This window comes from Lactuca sativa, chromosome 6 (assembly GCF_002870075.4).
Source record: "Lactuca sativa cultivar Salinas chromosome 6, Lsat_Salinas_v11, whole genome shotgun sequence".
Taxonomy (NCBI): Eukaryota; Viridiplantae; Streptophyta; class Magnoliopsida; order Asterales; family Asteraceae; genus Lactuca; species Lactuca sativa.
In genome coordinates this window covers 51,844,255-51,860,935 of record NC_056628.2, presented here as the reverse complement: position 1 = coordinate 51,860,935, position 16,681 = coordinate 51,844,255, and the positions used below count along the sequence as shown (strand labels likewise).

The following is a 16,681-nucleotide window of genomic DNA, read 5'->3' as shown; positions in this document are numbered from 1 at the left end:
GTATGCTCATACCTTGTTCCTCACTATCTTCGTCTTTTTCCATATCTCTATTCTTCCATGGATTCAGAAAAAAGAAGGAGAACGGTAATGAAATCGTTGTTGGTGGGTTTGGGTTGCAAGGATGAAGAACAAGGGGAAGGGATTGTATGTTCTCGATTATATGTGTGTATAAATATACGTTCTTGATTGTGTATGTATGTTCTCTCTAAGGAGAGAGAGAGAGAGAGAGAGAGAGAGAGAGAGAGAGAGAGAGAGAGAGAGAGAGAGAGAGAGAGAGAGAGAGAGAGAGAGAAAGAGAAAGAGAGAGAGCCCTATATTTTAATTTAATAAAATATTACATTAAATAGAAAAAAGATTAAAAAAAATATCAGGAGGGTATATTAGTCATTTAAGTTTAGCAAGGAACCAAAACCACAACCAAAATACCTGAAAATTACTGCTAATCTAAAAGAGTCATGATTTAGAATAAAACCCCAAAAAAATTACAAACCATAGAGACCATTTTTGCAGTTTTGTGTTTTCGAAACATGAATTCAGTTTTAGTTTTCGGCTACCGGTTGTGTTGAAACGTTGAAATTAGCGACCCACCCGTTAAAACTGAAATGATTAGCATCCACGACCCGATCCTATCATCTGTTTTTTTGCTTTCTCTATCCCTCGCTCTCACCTCTCCCAACACCACAAGCTTTTCCTCTCACCGACGTGGCACTTCGCCGTTCGCTCCTCCGCCGATCACTCCTCCTTATCCCCATTCCTCTCTCTCCCTCTGCTGCTTCGTCAAACCACCGGTCACCGGCGAAACATTACTCTTTACACATATATATGATCAATGACCATTTCTCAACCTCACGCTCTCCCTAGTGTTTGTTGCCCCCGTTCTGTTTCCCTATCGAAGTAAGTATTCTCTTTATTTCATTTACATAAGTATCTCTTTGATCTCAAGCTATGTTAGCTTTATAATTGCTTCTTTTCGTTTTCTAATTCCGTTGATTAGCAATTAGTTTAGTGGGAATTCGACACAATCAAACTGCTTATGCTTGAATTAAGCTTGAATTGTGAATATTATAAGTCGCACATTAGTCGTTTGATCATCGAAATGTTTCCGAGGTAGTTTTTTGTTTGTTAAGGGTTAAGTTAAGGTTGCTAGCTAGTAGCTATGGCGGATTATTGAAGCCTCAGCCTCACTTAATCCTTAGTTCATTAATTCGAGCACTGAAATACCTTATTCTTACTGACGTAACATAGTTAACGAAACAGATACAGTTAGCAGAAGTAAGAAAACATAATTTAAAGCCAAAACACAAGCCTTTTTCAATTATGGCTATTTGCTTTTGTGATGCAGATATCTGAATCCATGGATTTCATGTAAACATTCCACATGTTTATTTCACAAGAAGGTAGCTTCTGTGGACTACTTACTATCCAGTAAGGTTTATTCAAGAAAGAGATACCAGATAAATCTCTGTTTATTAGAAGATGGAACACTTGGTCTTAGTTCCAGATCATTAAAGCCCCAATTAACCTATTTCACCCATTACAAATCAAGAAGAACAAGACAATTTTTCCCATTTGCTTCTGCTGATGATGGTGTAACAGTTAATGGAGCAAGTACTAGTGGTGATGTTGAGGAAATGAGGGTTAAACTTGACCAGTCATTGCAAAATGAAGAATATAATAGTGCACTTATTCAATCATTGCATGATGCTGCAAGGGTATATGAATTAGCCATTAAAGATCAGATCTCTGCATCCAAATCATCATGGTTTTCAACAGCTTGGCTTGGTATAGACCAAAATGCTTGGGTGAAAGCCTTGTCTTATCAGGTTTGTTCTCATTCTCAAATCTCAACATTCTTGTCATATGTGTACACCTCATATTCTTGCTAGACACATAATTATATATAAAATTTGTAATGATTTCAGGCCTCAGTGTATTCGTTACTTTTAGCAGCATGTGAGATTTCATCTCGTGGTGATAGAAGAGATCGTGACATCAATGTTTTTGTTCAGAGGAGGTAAGGTTTTTGAGTAGGATTTTCTGTTACTTTATTAAATTTCTCCCGTCTGTTTTCATGATGAAATAAAAGATACAATTTTTAGGCCAAATTACAGAAAAACCGTTAAATTTTGAGCATTTTTGTGGTTTAACTACTAATATTTTATTTTTTCCCAAAGTAACTATTTTAACCTGTTAGTCTCAGATTTCAACAGTAATTTTGTTATACACTTCAAAGTCTTTTGTTTTTATTGTTTTTCATCACTACTTCCAATCTTTACATATCATAAAGACAACATACAATTACAAAATTCTTATTTATAATTTTATTTATCCACAACTTTTATGCAGTCTCTCAAGATATTACGCTCCCTTAGAAAGTGTAATACGCGATGCACTCTCAGACAAACAACCAGAACTTTATGAATGGTTTTTATCCCAACAAATGCCATCTGTCGTCTCCAGTTTTGTCAATTACTTTGAAAAAGACCAACGATTTTCAGCTGCTACAGGCGTGTAAGTACTTCATAAAAAAAATCATATACAAGTTTTTACTTTTACTTTAACATGAAAAAACTAACTTGTTTCATTTTCCAGGGTAAGAAAAGGAACATCTGTAACTTCAGGGGATGCAAGTGACAGGTCTTTGCTTCTTTTTGCATTGAGTTGCATAGCAGCAATAACAAAACTCGGCCCCACAAAAGTTTCTTGCACACAGTTTTACTCTCTTCTCCCTGAGATAACTGGTAGACTGATGGATATGTTGGTTGAGTTTGTTCCTATACACAAAGCTTATGGCTCTATAAAAGAGATTGGATTAAAAAGAGAGTTTTTAGTCCATTTTGGACATCGAGCTGCAGCTTGTAGAGTGAAAGATGATCAAGGAACTGAAGAAGTGTTATTTTGGGTGAGTCTTGTACAGAGGCATCTACAACGCGCTATTGATAGAGAGAGAATATGGTCAAGATTGACCACATGTGAAAGTATTGAGGTAAAATCTAAAATCTAAAATCTAAAATCTAAAATATTTTTGTAAGAAATTTGAAGTTTTGATAAGGGTGAGTGTGAATAATCCTGTGTGTGCAGGTGTTGGATAAGGATTTGGCTATTTTTGGATTCTTCATTGCTTTAGGAAGGAGGACTCAGTTGTACTTATCTGCAAATAACTTTGAAGCAGCACCGAAACCCATTGAAGGATTGATCAGGTAAAGTTTTTGAAAATTGAATATATTTATATACCATACCCTCCAAGTATCAACTTAATGCAACTACAACCCTTGGAATTAATCAACACTAAGTTGCATGAATATATGGTTATTTTCTCTCTTCAAATCAGGTATCTTATTGGTGGTAGTGTGTTATATTATCCTCAGCTTTCATCAATAAGCTCTTATCAACTGTATGTGGAGGTTAGCAAAATATTTGGATTAATATATTATATACAAATATACAATAATACAAAATTAAATTTACAAAAAACCCCAATGTTTTGTAGGTTGTATGTGAAGAATTGGATTGGCTTCCATTTTATCCAGGTGACATCGACACTCAAAAAGGGTCACATGGGCATAAAAGTAAACAAGGTCCTCCAAATGAGGAAGCTATCCCTGTTGTTTTAGATGTTTGTTCACACTGGATTCAGAGTTTTATTAAATATAGTAAATGGCTTGAGAACCCTTCTAATGTCAAAGCTGCAAGGTTTCTTTCTAGAGGGTAATGCTATATTGCTATTGCTATTACCATCTGTTCTTTCTTTTCTTTTTTATAATTTTTAAATAGTATTCGGATGTGAATGAGATAATCCAAGTGGTATTTTATTTATTTATTTATTTATTTCAGGCACAACATTTTACAGGACTCTATGGAAGAACTAGGCATACCTAAGTAAGTAAACATGTATACACAATTACATTTTTGTTGAGATTTGTTTGGCTAATGTGAAAGGAGAAACTTGTCAGTTGTGACACTTTGGCAGAGTGTAAAAAGGTGGAGTTGGCTTCATCCTATGAAAAGAGTCCCAAGGCTTTAGAGAGTGAGTGTAATTTGGGGTGGCTTGAGAGATTAGTCCATGTGATTGTAGTCATTTGTCAGACAGTGTAATTTTCTCTCCTGAGGCCCGTGGTTTTTCTCCGGTTTTGAAGTTGTCAACATGTTTCCCTGCGTTTGGATTTCTTTATTATTTTCCATTGGGTCGGTTGTTGGGGATCTTTGAGGCCATTTTACCAACATTTCTATGTGATGATTGTTAAATCATATTACCTTTTCCTCTATAAAAACCAATCTCCTTTGAATTTTTTTTTTCCTTTTGTTAAAACCAAACATTTATAAAATATGAAATGTAATATGGAGCTCTCAACATGTTTCCCTGAGCTTAGATTTCTTTATTATTTGTCGTTGGGTGGGTTGTTGGGGATCTTTGAGGCCATTTTACCAACAATATTACGTGATGATTGTTAAATCATATATTACTTTTTCCTCTGTAAAAACCCATCTCCATTGAATTTATTTTCCTTAAACATTTATAAAATATGAAATGTTAATGCAGGAAGCGCATGATCGAAAGCAGCACTAATAATACTTTTGAGATCACACGTTCAGGAGGTTATTCTCCATTGAAAAAACAACTAGATTCCTTTGACAAGGTATATCTCCATTTTCACTAAATCAAGTTAACATTTTCGTTTTCTTTTCAATATTTTTATTTTTTATTTTTTTAGGCATTAGAGAGTGTTGATGATGCTCTTATAAAGCTTGAGGGGCTGCTTCAAGAGTTACACGTATCCAGCTCCAGTTCTGGAAAGGAGCATCTAAAAGCTGCTTGTTCTGATCTTGAAAAGATTAGGAAACTTAAAAAAGAGGCTGAATTTCTTGAGGCGTCATTTAGGGCAAAAACAGATTCCCTTCAGCAGGTATATATTTCTATATATTTAAAAAATAACAACTTACTTTTATAATAATAATATTTCTTACTATATAGGGAAATGATGATGGTCGTGCTGAGAGGCAATCTAGTTCTAATGTAGACCTGGATATGTCCAGCAGGTATTGTTATTCACCAAATCTTTCTCAGCACATAAAATAAAGGGGCATTTTGGTCATTTTATGTTTTTGGAAGGAATAAAATCTTTCAAAAGGAATTGGAATATTAAGGAATTTGTCATCTGTTTGGTTGGCAAAAAATGGAAAGGAATTTGATAGTAATCACTAATATGTATTAATAAGGGTATTTTGGTCATTTAACCAAAAAAGGCTAAATGGTACTAACTCCCATCCACCCATAGGACTAGTGAAATCCGTGAAACACGGATTATGAAGGAATCCGACGGAATTGAATTCCATCCAATGGGTAACCAAACACGCCATGGAATGGAATCTCGAATTCCAATTCCATTGATTACCACTGGAATCCATGAACCAATTTGTTCATATTAACCTTAACCTTCACACACCTCATTTGTTCAATTTTTATTTTTATAGTAAACCTGATGTCTTATGGAGCTTGCTGCTACGTCGTCCAACCCCAACCACAGAAACTTCCTACAAAAATGTATGCCTCATAATCCCATTTTTTATAATCTATTTTTTTATATTTTATATACAAACCAATCATTTTTCTACAGGATGATGATGATGACACAAGTCTACTTGAATCAAATGAAATCCAACGTTTTGAATTATTAAGAAACGAACTCATGGAACTTGAAATGCGAGTTGAAAGAAGCACTAAACGCTCTGAAAACGAAGAGGTTCTCTTCTCTTCTCTTCTCCTCTTATAATCTAAAATCATTTTCATATTTTATTTATAATTACTTATATTTTATCTACAGGAGGATCTTAAAATGACTAATTATCCTAAAGATCCTGAAGGGGTTCAACTAGTGAAAGCACAGGAGAAAGAGAATATAATCGGAAGGTCCATAAACAAGTTGAAAGGAAGCACCACAGTAATAATAATAATAATAATAATATTAATAATTCATTAACTCCTTTCCTCCTCACTCAAATGACAATATTACCCTCGGTGACTCATCGTATTATGTTTTTATAAACAGGATGTGTTGCAGGGTACCCAACTTTTAGCCATAGATGTTGCTGCAGCTACAGGGTTGCTTAGAAGGGTGCTTATAGGAGATGAGTTAACTGATAAAGAGAAACAAGCTCTTCGAAGAACTTTGACTGATTTAGCAGCTGTAATTCCAATTGGCTTTCTCATGCTACTACCTGTAAGTTGACTTTTTTTATACCCCTTAAAAGTATAATTTTATTTTTTATTTTTTTTATATCATGCATTTTGCGTATTAATTTAATTTTATGATGTTATTTATATAGGTGACTGCAGTTGGGCATGCAGCAATGTTGGCTGCTATTCAAAGATATGTGCCATCGATGGTAAGTAATGTTTATACGAATAAGGAGAGATGATTTTAGAGTAAATTACACGAATGGTCCCTATGGTTTGGGGTAATTTGCGCGTTTGGTTCCTAACTTATTTTTTTAACTCGGAAAGTTCCTATTGTTTGTTTTTGTTACACCATTGGTCCCTATTGTTTGCTTTTGTTACGCTCTTGGTCCCTATCTTACCTAAAAATACTACTATTTAAATAGAGAAAAATGATGGGGTGGGTAAGGTAAGGTGAGGGGATGAGGTTGGTAGTGTGTTTATTTAAATAAATTAAAAAATCAAGGGAAAATAAGGTTTTTAGGTAAAACAGGGACCAAGCGCGTAACAAAAACAAACAGGTAAGGACCTTCCGAGTTAAAAAAATAAGTTAGGGACCAAACACACAAATTACCTAAACCATAGGACCATTCGTGTAATTTACTCATGATTTTATTATTATTTTACGCTTTTGGTCCCTGAGTTTGTTCAAAAGTTTCAGTTTTGGTCCCGGATAGTTTTTTTTTTTTGCTATTTTGGTGCTCTTTGTAACGATCTTACAACAATTGAAAATGCTAGGGAACAAAATTGCAAGAGAAAATTATTTGGGATCAAAACTGAAATTTTAGAACAAACTTAAGGACCAAAAATGTAATTTTTTTTTTTTTTATCTTTTTGTGAAGATTCCATCGACGTATGGACAAGATAGGCTGGATCTTTTAAGGCAGCTTGAGAAGGTGAAGGAAATGGAAACAATGGAGGGGAACACTACAGAAGAGAAATTATAGAAAAAAAAAGTTCTAACAAATCATATACACGTGATTAAATTCAAATAGGATGAGTTAAATTTTACAGCTGTAGTTTCATGAGTTGTACTTCATGCAATGAAGGTTGTATGTTCCACTTCCTGTGCTTTTAAAAAAGAACAAGTTTGAAAATATGCTTTAGAAAGGTTCTCTATTATATCAATGTTTTATTGGTCTGAATTTCAGATTATTTCAGACTCTGAAATACAAATATTTTTTTGTTTTTGAAAATTAAGAATATGGTTATTGCTCATATGGTGTTTTTATTTAGCTTATGTTTGGTTCACTAGTAGCTAAAAATGTAGTTGATAGTTGAAAATTTAGTTGCTTAGTAAATAAACTAATTAATAAAAATGATGATGGTAAAACTAGCTAATAAGCAATATGCAAGGTTGCAAAAAACGCTAGACGTTAACTAGACGGTGGACTGGGGTCTAGGGATTTAATCAGTTAGACGGGGATTAATCGGGGACCATTAATTATTAAAAAAATAATTCAAAAATTTATAAATCTAACTTTAATACTAAGAATATAAGTAAATAAACATAAAAGTTTAATAATAACTTAATAAGTTTAACAAGCACAACCATTTATCATCCAAAATAAACATAAAAGTTTAATAATAAGTTTGGAAAGCATACAAAATCATCATCCAACAAGTCCATAAAAGTTTAATAGTGAGTTTAACAAGCACAACAATTTTCTTTGAATATTCTCCACATACTTCCATTATTTGAACCCCACGTGACTCATATTCATCTTCTTCTAATATTTGCTCCTCACACTTTAATAACCAGAACCATCAACGATGACAAAATTCAAAGAAGCTTTCACTTTATTCATTTCTATAACCAAGAACAATAAAAAAAGAAACTATATATGAACAGATATCGATGATAAGATGCAAAATTAGCATAACCCAAATGAAAAGCTAAGCTTAATTCAAGATCTAATAAGGGAATTTCAACATTTGGATGATTAACTTTGCGGTTTCAGTATCGTCGGGAACTTTGTATAGGTCGGTGATATTATCGGGAACAGAGGAGCTGAAGGAATCAGAGGGATTTCAGAGGAGCAGAGGATGTCAAAGTGGAAGGAACGACGACAGAGGATGTCGAAGGAGAAGGAGCGACATTGCAATCTTGTAGATGACCGGAATGCGATGACGATCTTGGAAGGCAACAACGATCTTGGAACAGACGGAATGCTTAGAAGAAGAAGAAATCGCTGTTTTTGATGTGTGAGAGAGAGATAGCAGTGAAATTGATAATGCGATTGAGATGGAATGAGTAAGAAGAAACGAACCCTAGCAATGGTTTGATGATTTTGCCCCTGAAAATTTTGAATTCTATTGCCTGTATTTTGACCGATCAGGGCGCCTAACTCCGCCTAGCTCCGATTAGGTCCAGCTTTGACCGACTTTGACCCAAAATGATTACATAGGCCGACTAGGTATAAACGTAATCGGTTGGCGACCGCCTAGCGCCTAGGCTCCGATTAATCGGCCGCTTAGGCCGATTTTTACAACACTGGCAATATGTAAGATGGTATGTAGAAGATTGTTTTTTTTTAATTAATAAAAGAATATATTTGGAAGAATTAGAAAAAAAAAAACTCAGCTTGTTGAAACGCTAGTTCAATAGTTTGAGTAACCTGTAAGAAATCCAACTTATAAGTTAGTTTTTGGTTTGAGAAGACATGACAACTTAAAAAACTTTAGTCGAGAATAACCATTCAACATTGGAAAGTTGTATTTCGTGTTATGTCAAATAAAACAAAATATATGATTATAAAAGAACACTTGTGAATGGTATTAGATTTCATAGAATTTTGTATTCTTTTGCAAAGGTTGGTCTATATATGTGTTTGGTATGAGGCGTTTGAGAGTTTCCATCTTTTAACTTTTGACAACACGTTATAGTTTAAACAAAAATCTTCGTTTAAACGTTTAACTTTTAGTTTAAACAAAACGTTCAAAATCTAAAAGTTACTTAATGTAGCATTTAACAAAAAGCTACTTGGCTTTTTAAATTAATTTCTAAAATTATCCTTAAAAATATAGTTACATACAATTGTACTTTTATGTGACTTTATATGTTTTTTCTAGCTATTTTTGTCAAACATCCATATAACAAATAAAAACAATAGTGACTAGTTATCCACTACCAGTTAGTTTTGCAAAATACGCTCTATTTAATCACTATTTCATTTGAGCAAATTGCCTTTCTTTTTCATTCTTTCTTTTTTATTTTTGAAAGTTTGCTTTCTTTCTATCCTTTTTTGGTAACAATTAAACAATGGAGTGTTTGGTTACATTGTATTCACTCTTTATGTATATAAAAATGATGGAAATAGAACAAAGGTAATGTATCTTAAAAGAAAACATTAATGTGAAACATTAAATTTGAGGCAGTGTAAAGCTTTACGAGTGCATAATTGGGTTGAAATGAAAAGTACTCAGGTACTATGCTTTATTATACGTACATATGAGAAAGGAAGCTGTACTACGTTTATTACGACTATATAATCAAATTAAACATAGCAACTGCAAATTACATCTCCACCACACATCTCACCCTGTCATGGGGCCTTCCTGCTACAATTTTTCACGCACATTTTCAGAGGTTCAGGTTTTTATCTGTCATTTAATTAAATTTTAATTTAAAACAAATATATTAAAAATTAGAGAAATTTCAAAAAATGATCATTTCATGACCTAAGCAGTCCTGAGAAGGCCTCATGTTGTAACAAGTGATAAAAATGAATCTATAATCTTAACATCTGTAGTTGTAAAAACGCTTGTTTATCGTAAATACCACCACTGTAGTTATCAAAACCCACGAATCAAAGAAACCATTAACAACAATTGTATCCTTAGTAATTAATCACTGGCGCGGAGCTTGAGCGATTGACTTGGGGGGGGGGGGGGGGGGGGCGAAAGTATTACAAACTAAAATTAACGTTTTTATACATGAAAGAACCAAAAGAAAAACCAGCAATTAAACACCAAAAATACCTAAATTACTCACCAAAAATTCCTTAAGTTACTGTCTTACACATAAAAAGAAACCAATTTTTTTTCAACAACTAAATACCAAAAATACCTAGAAAAAGAATTACAACTCAGCCCGACGACCTTTAAGGTCTTTAAATTCATCAATTACTGACTTCGTATCAATGTTTTCAGCAATTTCTCTTTCTATATAAACCACCAAGTTGTTTGCGAGAAAGTCATCTGACATCTTATTGCGAATGCGGTTCTTGAATATTTTCATTGCTGAAAATCCCCTCTCTGTTGTTGCGGTAGAAACTGGAAGTGTCAAGATTAACCGGACCACTCTATCAAGCAAATAATACGTCTCACGTTTCTGAGTTTCCACAAGACCCTTGCATAGGTCAGCAATAGTTGATACACGACTTAGCCTGGGATTCTTTGTCATATCGATATTAAAAATATCCAACTGATATCGTAATTGAATTCTCTCTTGCTCTGTAAAATCTTCAGGATAATACTTCTCAACAAGAAGACAAATCTGATCAATGTTAATCACTTTAGGGTGTTCTTTTGAAACTAAAGTAGAACTAAGACTTAACAACTCCATCGCCTGATCATTGAATCTACTATTCAACTCATGTAACTGTTTGTCCAATGTGGATGTAAACAAATCTACTCGATAAAAATGTGCAAAAGTAAACTGATTATCGTTTTTTCGAGGCCGATATCTAGTAGAAGTATATGGAGCTTGCATATCCGGCACATCTACTTGATGTTTCTCACAAAAAATCTTTACCTGTTCAAGTAAAGAATCCCATCCGTTGTTCCTGAAATCATTTAGACTCTCCTTTGTTGCTGAAACTAACTCCATGGCATTAAGAATATCTTGGGATTTCTTTTGTAGAGCTTGAGAAAGTATATCAGTTTTTCCCATTACTTCTTTCATCAAGTGAAGAATAAACACAAACTCAAATGATTTCAGGTAACAGTAAGCTGCATCAGCATCTCCGCGTTGAGAATAAGTAGCAGATACATCATCAATTATTCCCTGGAGAACAACACGTGTACAATCAAACATGTTAAGCAAACTGCAAACAGAACGAAAATGAGAACCCCAACGTGTATCACCAGCTCTTCTTAATGTCCCAATTTGATTCAATCCTTTACCTGATTCAATTTCACCAAGTTCTAATAAATGTTCAATCTCAGTTGCCTTTGCCTTTTGTAACTCATCATGACGCTTACTGGAAGCACAAACTACATTAATTGTAAAAATTAAGTTTGTAAAAAATTGGTGTATAGGAATAATTTCCCTTGAAGCAGCCACCAGTGTTAGTTGTAATCTGTGAGCGAAGCAGTGAACATAATACGCATAAGGACAATCCTTAAGAACAAGTGCTTGTAATCCATTCCATTCCCCTCTCATATTACTAGCACCATCATAACCTTGGCCACGGATTTTGCTAACATCAAACTGATAGTGCAAAAGTTGTCTCCACATATTTGTTTTCAAGGTTAATGATAAGGTATCCCTAACATGAACCAAATCTAAGAACCTTTCCCGTATGATCCCTTCTGCATCAACAAATCTCAAAACTATGGCCATTTGCTCTTTTTTAGACTCATCTCGTGACTCATCAACCATGACACAAAAGTACGAATCCCCGACTTCACTACGAATATGCTTTCGAACTTTATTTGCAATAATACTAAGAATTTCTTTTTGAATATCTCCAGAAGTATACTTTGAATTATAAGGAGCATTCTCTAATATAACATTTGCAACTTCATCATTATAAGACGCTAGAAGTTTTAGTAGTTGAAGAAAATTACCTCGATTTTTGGAATTAGGCGATTCATCATGTCCTCGTAATGCACAAGCTTGGAATGTCAACCAACGAACTGTGTCAATTGAAGCTTTTAATCATAACCGGTTCTTCAATATTTGTGCTTCATTTTGCTTCACTATAATATTTTCAATGTGTGTTGCTTGGTTCATCAAGTTTTCAGCAAATGTAACAGCATTTCTATGTTGTGAACAACCAATGTGCTTCAAGAATGCACAATTTTTCCCATCATTAACTTTTTTCCAATTGTCAAATCCTTTAACAGTAAATGCATCATAACCATGGCACACACTTGGTTTATCATTAAATATATAACAAATAAAACAATAAGAAGCATGTGTTGTTGGAGAATACTCTAACCAATTAGGGAAAATGTTGAACCAAGAATATTGGAATCTACGAGGATGTTTCTTTGAACCTTTAGCATGATATTCTTGAAGACGTATTTGGAAAGGTCCTAAAGTCATATAAGCTCGTCTTACTTGTTCCCTTAAATTAACTGGATATTCCCACATTTGTTTTCGTTTAGCGGGATCTCTTTCTAGATGCTTAAGATCCACTTCATTAGGATTTGATTGTGTAGCTTCATCAATATCATTCTCTTGTTGATTTTCATGTTCTTGCGGTTGCGGCTCACTTGTTGAAGCTTTGTAACGTTTACTCTGTTGATTATCATTATGAGTTTCTTCATCATCATTCTTTCTTTTGAAAAAAGAATCAATGGTTTTCATTTTTCCCATGAAATTGTGAGATTTATATGATTGTATCTGTAAAAATCAAAAGTGAAATCATAAGCTCATAAACCAACAACCCAAATTCTGCAAAAAAATCTTATTTCTACAAATCTTATTTGATATTTTTGCAAAATTTTGCAAAAATCTGAAATCGGTTAATTAACAATGCTTCAAAATTCTAAATTACTTAAATACAGTTGTAAATGTTTAACATAGATAACAGCTTGTGTGTAAGATTTAAGTTTTTTCTTGACAAAAAAGAAATTGTTGGACAATAATGCAGAAACATCTAGACACACGGATTGACTTTATATTATAAGATTTTCTTTATAGGGGTTAAATATCATTACTTTGCTCTATCTTTTTATAATTGTTCATGTAGGAATTTCATAAATACTACAGATTCAAATAATGGTCAATTAATGATATTCATCTTCATCATTATTGTATTTAAATAATTAAATTAACAAATAATTGGTCTCACTGAATATGTTACATTCTATAGTATTTTATGTAACCAAATATAACCTTATGTTTTTTGCAAATGTCAACAGGTTTCATCATATTCATACCAATTTACCAACACTCAAAAAGAGTATTAGGTGATAGCAAAGAATTTAGTTATAGTGTCACATAATGAATCTAGAACTTTATAGTTTATTATCAAATACAGTGGCCCCAATTAATATATATTAATATAAGGATTCCTTATTTTTTGTATCGTTAAATTAATCTTTGTAATTGTAGCCTTGTAGGTTCATATCCCTCATTGTGAAAAAAAAAACAAACCTGCTTAAGTAATTATGATTTTTTTTCCAGGCTTCACTTCACAATTCAATATTCACATTGATCAATTGATTCCAGGCTTCCAGCGACCAGCAAGACTTTAGAGTTCAGACTTAGACTTGGAGAATAAGGCAGGAGACAGAGTGGACTGATCACTAATCTTCTGAGTTCTGATAAGCAACACAGGCAACAGTGTGACAGCACGCAGTGATGCAGGCCACATCAACGATTAAGGAGTGTTTGGTTCAGATTTCAGACGAGGCACGAGGGTAGGGACGAACGATAATGACGATCTGATTTTTTGTTTGATTCGGACTATTGGAAAAGCGCAGGAGGGGCCACAGCCTAATTTTTTAATGTCTAGGCCTAATATGGACTATTTACAATTCTAATAAAAAAATCAGGGGGGGCCACAACCCCTCCTGGCCCTTAATATACTTCGCCCCCACTGCCCTATCTAACTAATTCAATTAAAAACCGATGATGATGAATGTGAGATCCCTCATTTTTCAGAACCAATTAAAACATTTTTCTTTACTCTTTATAAATTGAAATGTGAAATTTTCTAGTTAAATAAAACATTTTTGTTAAGATAACGAAAATTAGTTTATTAAAACCTTGAGGATGTCATTCGTTCATATCCAAACATACATTGCAATGTAAACTATAAAAGGTCGTGAAACTACATATCACATGCACATTCTTTATTCCAATCAATATCATAACTAGACTACAGCTAGTGGCGAGTTTAGAACGTAAAACCATATGATTTCTTTTTAAATAAAATCGATAGAAAAGAAAAAAAAACAAACAATAATGATTGCGGGTTTGGGTTGGCTTGAGTCGTATAAGCCAAAAATGATTTAAAGTTCTTACAATTTTACCACGGGGTTGTGGCAAAGGCTGAAGGGCGGTTGCCGACGCAACTGATCGGATTGTACCTGAGTTAATGGTGATAGTTAATTTTGAGGATTTCAACGAGATCGACCAAAGAGAAAATATCGTTCCTAATGTCTATTGTTGATGCCGTTCACACGATTTTTTTTCTATATATTGTTTAAAAAGTTTAAGTTTTATTGGATTACTCTTGTTGGATTAAACCTTGAAAAATATTGGATAGTTCACTAAAAATAATTAGGATAGGTTACCAATTTTAATCTTATATACCTTATTATAAGAAGAAAAAAATAGGTGGGTCAAGTGACCCACCAAAGATATGCTTACCCTCGCCAAGGACTACAACAACCTTGATTTCACTACCTGTGATGCATAAAAATGAGTGAGTCAGATTTGGGAAAACGTGGTGAGATACGTAGGGTTTTCAAGCCCATAATAATTTAATGATAATAAATAATATCATTCATGCAGAATAAGGTTATTTAGATAATATAAATGTATATAGAATCTGACCTAAGACCAACTACCCAACCCAACCGATCCTCACAAATCCTAGTTCGACAATCATCAAGAAGAATCACCTTACCGGATGAATTGTCTGAGTATCTGTTTGACTACACAACTAGGGATGTCATTGGCCGGTGTAAGTCAGGTAAGGCAACCAATGTTTAGAGATTTGATAAATGAGGTATCCTATTTTATCTATGTATATATGTTATAAGTCCATTCTAGCAATGTAATTCACTAGACTGCCTACGTAATTCGGTAAACTGCCTAGAATAGTCAAGTTTTGTCATCTACTCTGGTCGATGACCCATACATACTTGCCAATTGTCTAATCTGTACCCACAATTTCTGGTCATCCAAGAAAGAGGAGGACTTCACTCCGTTCTGATCCCACATTTTATCCTGACTATGAGACCTAAGCAACCTTTACGAGTCTTATTCTTAAACCTAAGGCAAGACTTATAACTAAAGGCAATCGATTCCCAATACTTTTACTAATCCAATTATCATATTTATATGAATAACACATAGCATAGATCATATAGATATACATCTAATATTACTTAATAGTATTAATAATTTTTAGATTAAGAGTATGTTCTCGATAATAACTATGCAGTCACCTGAATAAAGTGTCTGGCGATTGGTGAATCAGGCAGAGCTTCGCCTTAGACCTTTTCTAAAAGACCTAGATATATATAACACTAAGTATTAGTCTAATTTCATACTTCATGGAACAATTATACTAAGGGTTTAAATTCCTCAACAATCCCAAAGTCTACTTCAAGATATATCAAGTAAGGATCAACCAGGTAGGACAGTTAGGACGCAGGACCATTTCGGCATGTAGCTTTTCTGAAATCCAACAACCAAGCCGACGTGACCATTCTAGGCACCTCTCCCGTAAGTAGATCAATCAGTATAATCACTTGGAATATTGATAAATCTTAATAGTAAGTTCCAAGGAACGACTTGTCAATATAATCATGAATTACACGGGAATAGAATAAGCGTAGCTTACTTACTGATTGCTTTCAATGAGAACCGGGATCTAAGCGGTCAGAATACTAACTTGAGAAATCATACTCAAAGATTACAACTAACTGAGCACTCAGGGGTGTTGCAGGGCTTCTCCGCAGGACAAAAACGAAGGTAAAAGGGCTAAAATCGGAGAATAATCGAGAGAGAAGGGTTTTAGGGCGTGGGGATGAAATGTTATATGAATCTAGCTATTTAGAGACCAGAAAAGAAATGAGCGTCATGCATACCATAACGCGCATCGCGCCTTGGGGTCCTTCTGATTCCAGTGGCCTTCTGCCACATGTCGCGTCGCCGTTCACCCACCTCGCCTCCTTTTAGAAGGTGACACATGTCACACTCCTATGGAGCCACGCGTCACGTTTTTGTGGAGCCATGTGTCATATTTTTATGGAGCCACGTCGACGTGTCTCTCGGAGGAAGCGACTCCCGACCATGCCACATGGTGCCCTCTTGTGGTTTCACGTCATTAACACGCGCCATGCAATTTGCGTGCGTAATTTTTCTAGATTTCAAAATGGCGTAACTTCTTCATACGAGCTCCCTTTTCGACGTTATTTATATCCCCGGAAAGCTCTCAACGATATCTACAACTTTCCTTTATATCCCAAAAGATACTTCTCAATCTATCAAAAAAATTATATTTTTGATAGACTTAGATTGTTAAAAATCATTGCGGAACTCGTAACTCCTACATG

General features: G+C 34.2%; 2 protein-coding genes across 4 annotated transcripts; one reads left to right on the top strand and one right to left on the bottom strand.

Annotated features, from left to right (window-relative positions):
* The first annotated feature begins 618 nt into the window (after positions 1-618).
* On the top strand, positions 619-7,432 carry LOC111892144 (uncharacterized). 3 transcript variants are annotated; one of them, XM_023888211.3, is made up of 19 exons: positions 621-894; positions 1,343-1,823; positions 1,923-2,014; positions 2,347-2,511; positions 2,593-2,986; positions 3,082-3,200; positions 3,332-3,404; positions 3,491-3,708; positions 3,835-3,879; positions 3,954-4,091; positions 4,541-4,637; positions 4,713-4,904; positions 4,973-5,037; positions 5,473-5,542; positions 5,616-5,741; positions 5,823-5,939; positions 6,048-6,218; positions 6,325-6,384; positions 7,057-7,432. In XM_023888211.3, the coding sequence occupies exons 1-19, from the start codon at positions 830-832 to the stop codon at positions 7,159-7,161; spliced, it is 2,793 nt and encodes a 930-aa protein (XP_023743979.1). In that variant the 5' UTR covers positions 621-829; the 3' UTR covers positions 7,162-7,432. The 3 variants fall into 3 exon arrangements, with proteins under 3 accessions (XP_042751665.1, XP_023743979.1, XP_023743980.1); XM_023888212.3 differs by lacking the exon at positions 3,954-4,091 and having other exon boundaries at positions 623-894; XM_042895731.2 differs by lacking the exons at positions 6,325-6,384; positions 7,057-7,432 and having other exon boundaries at positions 619-894; positions 5,823-5,908; positions 6,048-6,114.
* A 2,863-nt stretch (positions 7,433-10,295) lies between these two features.
* On the bottom strand, positions 10,296-12,752 carry LOC111892149 (uncharacterized). The gene is made up of 2 exons (XM_052764908.1): positions 12,218-12,752; positions 10,296-12,076 (listed from the first exon to the last, which is right to left on the bottom strand). The coding sequence occupies exons 1-2, from the start codon at positions 12,750-12,752 to the stop codon at positions 10,296-10,298; spliced, it is 2,316 nt and encodes a 771-aa protein (XP_052620868.1).
* Between the last annotated feature and the right edge of the window lie 3,929 nt (positions 12,753-16,681).